Source organism: Callorhinus ursinus, unplaced genomic scaffold, assembly GCF_003265705.2.
Source record: "Callorhinus ursinus isolate GAN/ISIS: 27379988/994484 unplaced genomic scaffold, GSC_fseal_2.0 scaffold10, whole genome shotgun sequence".
Taxonomy (NCBI): domain Eukaryota; kingdom Metazoa; phylum Chordata; class Mammalia; order Carnivora; family Otariidae; genus Callorhinus; species Callorhinus ursinus.
Genome location: NW_027397072.1, coordinates 22,554,068 through 22,562,060, shown reverse-complemented (window position 1 = coordinate 22,562,060; position 7,993 = coordinate 22,554,068). Strand labels below are relative to the sequence as shown.

The window sequence follows — 7,993 nt, the reverse complement described above, 5'->3', positions numbered from 1 at the left end:
AATGCTGCAATGAGAATTAGAAACCAAAGTATCTGCCCTAAATACAACATTAGCCAACATTTATTTACACCAAACAATGCACTTTTCACATACGGTATCTCATTGGGTACATTAACACTCAGGAGATCATACTGACACCCTCATTTTTCAGATGGTGAAACTGAGGCTCAGAGAAGTTAGGTCACTGCTGAAGATCACACAGTTGACAGAATGGGGACTCAGACCCAGGTTGTTACTCCAGATCTTATGAAATAACTTAAGGATTTATGTTTGTTCAATGAGTGAAGCAACTAACAGATTGGTACAAATTAATGATAATCCCTCACTCACAGAGTGTCATAAGATTTATAAAGACATTCCCCAACATTGTCTCATTGGATCCTGCCAAAAGCCCTATGAGGTTCTGGACGCTCTGATTTTAGGAAACCTGACACTTAGATGACCAATTTCTCCACACCAGGCAGTAAGTGGCAGAGCTAAGACAAGAACCATAGGTCCCTGCTCTTTAGATTTCCCCCTATAAACCCAGCCGTCTTAATCGCTGTATCTCCAGCTCTTCACATGCCCAGACACATAGGTGACGCTCAATAAATATTTGTTTAATAAATTAAAGAATGAATGAAAGCGAAGAGAATCAATATCAGATTATGAATGGGGAAGAGATTTAAAAGCTGACGCAATGTACAAGTAGGAGATTGTTAAAACAATTATCGCCGCCGCTCTGTCCCCTCCCGCAGGGGGGGTTGGAATTCCTCCTCCCAACTTGGCGAATTCCACCCGGGGAGTGGGGGGGGGCGCTCCCAGGTGCCCGAGACCCTCGCACCTGCGCCTCTCCCCACGCCCCCGCAGGCTCTTTGGACCCAGCCGGGATCAGAGGCAAGGAGACCCGGGAGGCCGCCAATGGGAGGGTCGTGGGAGGAGCCCCGGGAGAACCGGGTCGGGTCGGGGCGGGGGGGGGGCGGTGAGGGGGATGACGGCGGCGAGAACCCCAGCGGGGCGGGGCAGGCCGGCACGTCCCGGTCGGGCTGCGGCTGAGCGAGCCGGGCCAGCTCTGCAGAAGGCGGCGGCTGGCTGGCCGGGACGGTCACATCCCGCTGCAGGGACCGGCGGAGCAGCCGCACTGCCTTCCGCACCGGGACTCAGGCCAGCGGCCAGGCCGCGCCGGCACCGCCCCCTGCTCAGGGACAGACTGCGCGGCCCGTCCGAGCTCTGGGGGCCCCCCGCAGCCCCGCGGCCCGCTCCCGCTACGCCTCCGCCTGCCCTCTGCCCGCAGCTCGGTCCCGCGCTGCCCGCCGCGCCGGGCCTGCGCCGGGATGGGGTAGGGGCAGCGCCACGGAGTCGGGCGATGGGCCGCCCTCTGGGCACCGTGCAGCCCCCCGAGGCCTGACCGACCGCGAGGACCGGCGGAGGTGGGTGTGGGCCGGGCAGAGCCGCGCACTGGGGACGCCCGGGTGATGCGGGGGCGGGGAAGGCGTGGGGAGAAGGGGGGCTCCGGGGCTGCTGTGGCTGGTGGGGAGCCCGGGAGAGCTGCTGCCACCCGTGCGTTCTGGGCAGTACTTGACCCCCACCCCCACCCCCACCCCCCACAACTCCTGCTACCTCCAGGAGCCCCGCCTGGATGTTAAGCGGAAGCCCCAGTGCCTCCCAGCGGACTCGGTGGGGACCATGGCTTCGCTGATGCCCCTATCCCCATATTTAAGCCCCACGGTCCTCCTGCTGGTCAGTTGTGACCTGGGCTTTGTGCGAGCAGGTGAGTAAAGGGGTAGTGGGGTTAACCAGAGCTAGTCCGTGGATGGAACCTGTTAACCTGTTCACTCTGGCACCCACAGACCGGCCTCCCTCTCCTGTGAATGTGACAGTCACTCACCTCAGAGCCAACTCGGCCACTGTGTCCTGGGACGTCCCAGAAGGCAACATCGTCATTGGCTACTCCATTTCCCAGCAAGTATGAATCACCCTTCTGTTCCCTCAACCTGTGTCCTTGGATCTCTGAACATTCCTTCAGTTACCCCCCACCCCAGACCTAAGCTCCCCTCCCAGTGGTGGGGGAGTTTGGGAGCTGGTGTTCCCTGGCTCAAGCTGCCCTTTTCATCCTACTCCGTGGAGTGCTTGGAGGTTCAAGAGTCCTGGGACTGGTGTGAGACTGCCTTCCTGTCCCATCATCTCCCCACAGCGACAGAATGGCCCTGGGCAGCGTGTGATCCGGGAGGTGAACACCACCACGCGGGCCTGTGCCCTCTGGGGCCTGGCCGAAGACAGCGACTACACAGTGCAGGTCAGGAGCATCGGCCTTCGGGGAGAGAGCCCCCCAGGGCCTCGGGTGCACTTCCGAACTCTCAAGGGTTCTGACCGGCTACCCTCAAACAGCTCAAGCCCAGGTGAGGGTCTCAGCTATTCTCCACTCCCGAAAGTTTGGATTCTCTGGCTTTTCACCTGGCCTTTAGCCTCTTGTTTACTTCTGACAAACAAGCCACAGTCTAGCTCAGATGAATAAAAGGATGATTTAATCCATCATACTGCCAAGAAACGAAGGAAAAAGGTTGGCAGGGGACTGGGTATAAACAGGCTGATAATGAATCGTTTGGGAGAAGGGCTTTTAAGCTTCCTTTTACCCACCCTCAGTTCCCAGCCGCAGCAGCCTGCGTGAATACTCGCCCGCAGCCTTCCTGCTTTTTGGTCTCTAACTACCCGTCCACCAACAGCTTCCTAGAGAAGGGCTTCCAGGGGCAACCCTGGCCCCAGACTCTCCATCCTTACCTGTCTGCATAGAAGAGCTTTGTGGCCGCTCCCCATAACCTGGGGTCTATCTCCTCCTTCTCAGGTGACATCACAGTGGAGGGTCTGGATGGAGAGCGACCACTGCAGACGGGGGAAGTGGTCATCATTGTGGTGGTGTTGCTCATGTGGGCCGGTGAGTGAGCAGCTGGATGGGGGACCGAGGTTTGGGGGAGCAGGGCTCAGTGAAGGTGGGAGATGCTGAAGGTTGTCGGAAGAAAAGGCAGGGAGGGAAATGGAGCAGGGAGATGCTTAGTGGAGTGGGGTGAGCAGAAGTTTGAGGAGAGGAAGGTTAGGAGGGTGATGCTCACACATGAACACCAGGAATTCAAGGGTTTTCTCAGATTTTCTAGAAACTGTGTGGGTATCTCACTGCCCTTCAAGGCTGTGAGTGGGGAGGTCAAGATCAAGGTGCAGATTGTATTGTTGTGTTTCAGCTGTAATTGGGCTATTCTGCCGTCAGTATGATATCATCAAGGACAACGACTCCAACAACAACCCCAAGGAGAAGGGGAAGGGGCCGGAACAGAGTCCTCAGGGAAGGCCAGTAGGGACAAGACAGGTGATGTGGGGTCAGTGAGGGAGGGAATGGTGATTTTGCTTCTAGGAGCAGTCAGGGAAGGGGAGAAGGCCAAAGAGGGGCAGGAAATGAGGGAAAATGGATATTTGGGATGGAGGAGGCTCTTACCTTCCTGAAATTAGAGACTCAAGCCATTTTCTTTTACAGAAAAAGTCATCATCCATCAACACCATCGATGTATGAGTGAAGAAACAGAACGAGAAAACAGATGCACTAACACCCTGGGGATGGGGATAGGGTCAGGGAGTGCCTCAGATGGTGATCTGCCCAGGACTGAAGGATCCCACAGTTTCCTAGAGGGTAATGACACTCCCACAATCTCAGGCCTGGTACCCGTCCTCTTTCCACTGTGAGCAGGGCCAGAAGGTAGGTCTCCTAGGGTCTGTGCCCCTGGACCTGGGGAATGGCTATCAGATAGGATATGTCCTTCCATCCCCCAGGTCCAGGGGAGAGTCACTTGTTCAACCGTATCCCACTAGGTCTCAAATGGGGCCCCCATTCCACCTGCATCAGGACTCTTGGCATCCCCAGCTGCCCCCACATCTTGCCTCTGGGTCTCAGAGAGGGGTGTTTCTTTGGCTACTTCCCCTCCCCCCAGCAATTAAAAGGAATTGTCTGGGTCTGGAGGCAGATGCTGCACTGCACTACTCCAGTGTCTTCCATGGAGCCTCAGGTGCTCCCCCTCTCACCTGGTAGCCCCTCCAGCTGCTGGTGATCTCACCCCTTGGACATTTTTCCAATAAAGGTTCTTGGACAAACTGAAGCTGACTGTATGGTATACTATATAGTATGCTGAAGACATTTCCCCACTGTCTGTCCTCTGACAAGGGTCTCTCACACCACCACCAACTCGACAGGAGCACTCTCATTATTTTAAGGTGTTTGTTTTAATTCTCTAGCCTAGAATGGGTGGGGAGAGGCCAGAAATGAGTGTAGAAAACTCGAGCCCTAGTTCCTTTTGTTTTGTTCAGTGAGAAGGGGGAGAAGGAAAAGAAGGAGGGATATAAATTCCCTTGCAGCAGTGGAAACGAAGATTATACCACATGGGAGGGGCCGGTAACCTTTTTATGTTCACTGCCCACATTGACACCCAAGCTCTTCACCATTTATTTCTCTGACTCCTCCATCAACCTGAGTTAATTTCCAGAAAAGGACTGAACAGTGTCTTGGGACAAATGCAAGAGCACTACACTAATGGATCCTTCAGTGCCATGTGCTCCTATCCTGAGCATTCCCGTACCTAGTCTTCCCTGCCCTTGCTTTTCCTTTTGTCTCTGTCTCTGTCTCTGTTCATTCGGTCCAAGCCAATAATAACTGTAAGGTGTAAATGAGTTTATATTCACTCTCTGCCACTATATCCAGAGGAGGATTATGGAAATAAAACTGAGGGGTTGGAACTCCCCTGTCAAAAGACATACTTTGGGCTCTGGGGCTACTTGTTTGCTGTGAAAATAGAGGCTTTCCTCTACTCTTTCCTAAATTCCAAGGTGGGGGGTGTGATGGTGCGGGTGAGAGAAATACCTGCTGACATTTGCAACCACTGTGGGGGAAAAGCTGTAGAACCCTAACTCTGTCTGGACAGCATATGCTACACTTTCTGGAGAATTATAGGTCTTCTCAACTTTGGATCTTTCCAGAGGAGGTGTACGAATAACTCTCCTTTTCTCCATCTCAGTCTCTCTGGTATGTTACAAGAATTTAGACCAATAATTCTGAAAGGGACCCCAATCCAAACAGATCAAGAAGTCAGTATCCTTGCTACTTAACCAAGCTCCAACCCCAGGTATCACAAGACTTAACCCTACCCTATCAGGTGAGCCAAGCTCCAGTTTGCCCTTTGCCCTGAACCATAAAAGCATCCCGATCTGGGCAGCAATCTTTAACCCACTGCTACCCAATTCGGAAGTAGTACCTCTCACTGGCCACTGGTTCCGAAACACTCATCTCTGACTCTGGACACTTCAGTTCTTGGGATGGAAGTGGCATGGAGTATAGAAGCATGGCATGGAGATCGGGAGCTAAGAGTTCAGAACGAATATAAAGGCTGTTTAAACGCACCAGCTCTGGGTTGAATCCCATTTACATCCTTTACTGACTATTAGTTTGGGTAAGTGACCCTTCTAATCCTGAGTCTTCTGGTATGTAAAATGGGACTAATAATGCCATCCCTTTCAAAAGGTGTCTCTGAGATTAAATGAAATAATGCATATACGACCCTTTGCACAGTACCTGGCAGACGCATACTGAGTATTCAGTTAGCTATCATTATTAGCCTTGTGATCCCGTGCAAATCATATAACCTCTCTGGGTTCAATTCCGTCCGCGGCAAAACGTATGAAAGCAACTGCCCTGCTTTCCTCCAGGGTTGTGAGGATTAAAAGAACGCATTCAGCCACACAGCCACATTTCACTCGCCTCAGGGCGCGAGAAAGACCGCGATTACGTACGACCTCGAGTTTGCGGAGGGCTTGTGGGCGTGGCTCGAGCTTGGGTTTGCAGACAACGACAGGATTGGTTGAGGAAAGGATTCCAGTCCTCTCGGGGTCCCGCCCCAGACCTCACTGCGCCTGCGCACGTCCTGTTTGCTTCGCAGCGAAGCTTACGTGATGACCTTGCGAAGTGTGTTGCGCTCTGGTCGCGTCTGCGTCAGCGGCAGTCGCTGCGGCTGCGTGGCGGGTTGTCCAGGTAACCACGGGAGTTGTCGCTGCCTGGTGGCATCTGAGAGACAGGTGTTCGTCATGCAGTTGAAGCACCTGAGAACCCTGCTGAGCCCTCAGGTGAGGAGTTGCGTGCCTCTTCCCAACCCCGCCCGCCTTAACGTTCCAAGAAAAGTGGGGGAACTGAAATTTCATGATGTTGAGCGCCTCCTGTTATGCGGAAGACTGAAGGTTCTAGAGATGGTGGGACTGTGCTCGGTCTATAATGTGCAGTAGTTGAGACCGACCGCTAACCGCGGTAGCTTTCATTCCGTCTCATTTAACATCAGTTGTGTACGAGGCCCCGTGCTGGGCGCACATGTAAACGAACCTAAGTCTGCACCCAAATAAACAAGCGCTTTAGGTGCAAGCCCCAAAGAGGGAGTGCAGAAGACCTCACGTTCGTTCTAATGATGAAGATCGCAGATTCAGAAGAGGCTGGACACTGGGGGAGGAACCATGCTAAAGAAAGGCTGGGTTTTGGAGCTCGGAGACCAGCATTCCAAGTCCTAGTGCCAGCTCTACTTTAAGTAAATGATCCAATACCGCTGATTGTAGCCCTTGTCACACAGTCTCTCTGAGCGCTCACCCAACCGCTTCATTTGGAAAATGGGAGTAACAATAATAACAACCTGAGGGGTGTCTAACAATAATAGCAACCTGAGGGGGTCTGGAGGAAGAGTTAAAGGAAGTCATGTACACAAAGGCCATTGCAAACTGAAAAGCAGCGTAAAAACTGATAGACAAGAGAGGAGAACACTCAAAATTCAAAGGACAAACTCATACAAAGCTAATGACAATATCTGCCATAGTGAATGTTTCATACGTAGTAAAGCAGCATAAGTTAAGTAGTTAGGATTGTAGTTTGTGGAGTCAGACATATGTGGATTTAAATCTTGGTTCTGCCACTTATAAACTGTGTTTGTAAACTTGAGCAAATTAACTTTTCTGAACCTCAGGTTCCCCATTTGTAAAATATGCATAATAATGGCATCTGTCTCTGCGTTATGAAGTAAAAGGAGAATGCATATCGAGCACTTATCAAAATGCCTAGTCTATGGTAAGATCTTGTTAAAGTTTAGCTTTTGTTATTCTATTCCCTACCCCATTTAATCCTCACGACAGTGCTGTGAGGAATCAGGAAGGCTTCACAGAGGATGTGGCATTAGGAGAATAGAGGGAAATTAGAACAAAAGAGAGATGTGCTCATTGCCCCCGAAACTGTATTTTAAAATTCCTTTACCCTAATGGAATAATTGGAAATGAAAACCTCCTTCAGTCTTTGAAAATAAGATGTCATAATGCAGGGAAGGGCGAACGCCCAGGATTGGCAAAATGATGAAGGAAGATGATGAGCAATGGTTATTGAAGGAGCCCTCAGCCCTTCGAACCTAATTTAATCAAGAGTTGTAGGGTGGTAAAGGTGGTGGTATGGCTATTTTCTGACTCTGAGGATTTTGATGATAAAAAAGAGGGCTTTTTTTTTTTTTTTTTTAAACTTCTGACTTTGGAGGTAGGTGGGTTAGGAGTGAAAAGTAACAAAGTTTGAAACCAGAGCTCTAGAGCCCAAGTAATTAATCACACAATTGGAGCAGAAGCTAAATGTTTTATCTCAAGGAGGGAAGTCTTTAGTGCAGAACCATTGAGGACCAGGGCTGGTGGTGGACAGATGTGGAAAGAATAATTCATTGGGAGACAATCACTTCTAAATTGGGCTTCTGAGCAGTGCATAGTTTTGGGGGGAAAAAAATAAAAAAACTATCCAGGTGGCATTTTCATCCTAAGTCTCAACTCTGATTGTCTTACTCCCCATTCTGGAACTTTCACTGTCTCTCCCTTTCCTACCAAATAATCCCAAACTCCTTGGCCAAATTTCACAGATCTTTCTTGAGCTGGCCTCACTTTTTCCTGCCTTACCTCTTCTGTTCTGTTTGCAAGATAG

General features: G+C 51.2%; 2 protein-coding genes across 6 annotated transcripts in view; both read left to right on the top strand.

Moving 5' to 3' along the window:
- Positions 1–1,013: 1,013 nt before the first annotated feature.
- Positions 1,014–4,118, top strand: FNDC4 (fibronectin type III domain containing 4). Of its 2 annotated transcripts, XM_025867598.2 has the most exons (7): positions 1,015–1,409; positions 1,606–1,750; positions 1,830–1,945; positions 2,174–2,378; positions 2,822–2,911; positions 3,213–3,337; positions 3,503–3,679. In XM_025867598.2, the coding sequence occupies exons 2-7, from the start codon at positions 1,666–1,668 to the stop codon at positions 3,536–3,538; spliced, it is 657 nt and encodes a 218-aa protein (XP_025723383.1). In that variant the 5' UTR covers positions 1,015–1,409; positions 1,606–1,665; the 3' UTR covers positions 3,539–3,679. The 2 variants fall into 2 exon arrangements, with proteins under 2 accessions (XP_073753271.1, XP_025723383.1); XM_073897170.1 differs by lacking the exon at positions 3,213–3,337 and having other exon boundaries at positions 1,014–1,409; positions 3,503–4,118.
- A 1,844-nt stretch (positions 4,119–5,962) lies between these two features.
- The window catches only part of IFT172 (intraflagellar transport 172), a 32,398-nt gene continuing 30,367 nt past the window's right edge, over positions 5,963–7,993 (top strand). The window contains exon 1 of one of the 4 annotated variants that reach the window (XM_025867945.2): positions 5,963–6,132. In XM_025867945.2, the coding sequence (XP_025723730.2) occupies positions 6,094–6,132 (39 nt within the window). In that variant the 5' untranslated portion in view covers positions 5,963–6,093. Of the gene's footprint in view, positions 6,133–7,043; positions 7,112–7,993 lie in introns of those variants that run through there. The other 3 variants (XM_073897168.1, XM_073897167.1, XM_073897166.1) reach the window with 3 other exon arrangements.

Excerpts from the sequence above, each read along its gene's own strand:
- FNDC4 (XM_073897170.1), top strand. The coding sequence starts at position 1,666 with ATGGCTTCGCTGATGCCCCTATCCCCATATTTAAGCCCCACGGTCCTC. Across the intron at positions 2,379-2,821 it reads CTCAAACAGCTCAAGCCCAG|GTGACATCACAGTGGAGGGT; the intron begins GTGAGGGTCTCA and ends CCTCCTTCTCAG. Across the intron at positions 2,912-3,502 it reads GGTGTTGCTCATGTGGGCCG|AAAAAGTCATCATCCATCAA; the intron begins GTGAGTGAGCAG and ends TTTCTTTTACAG.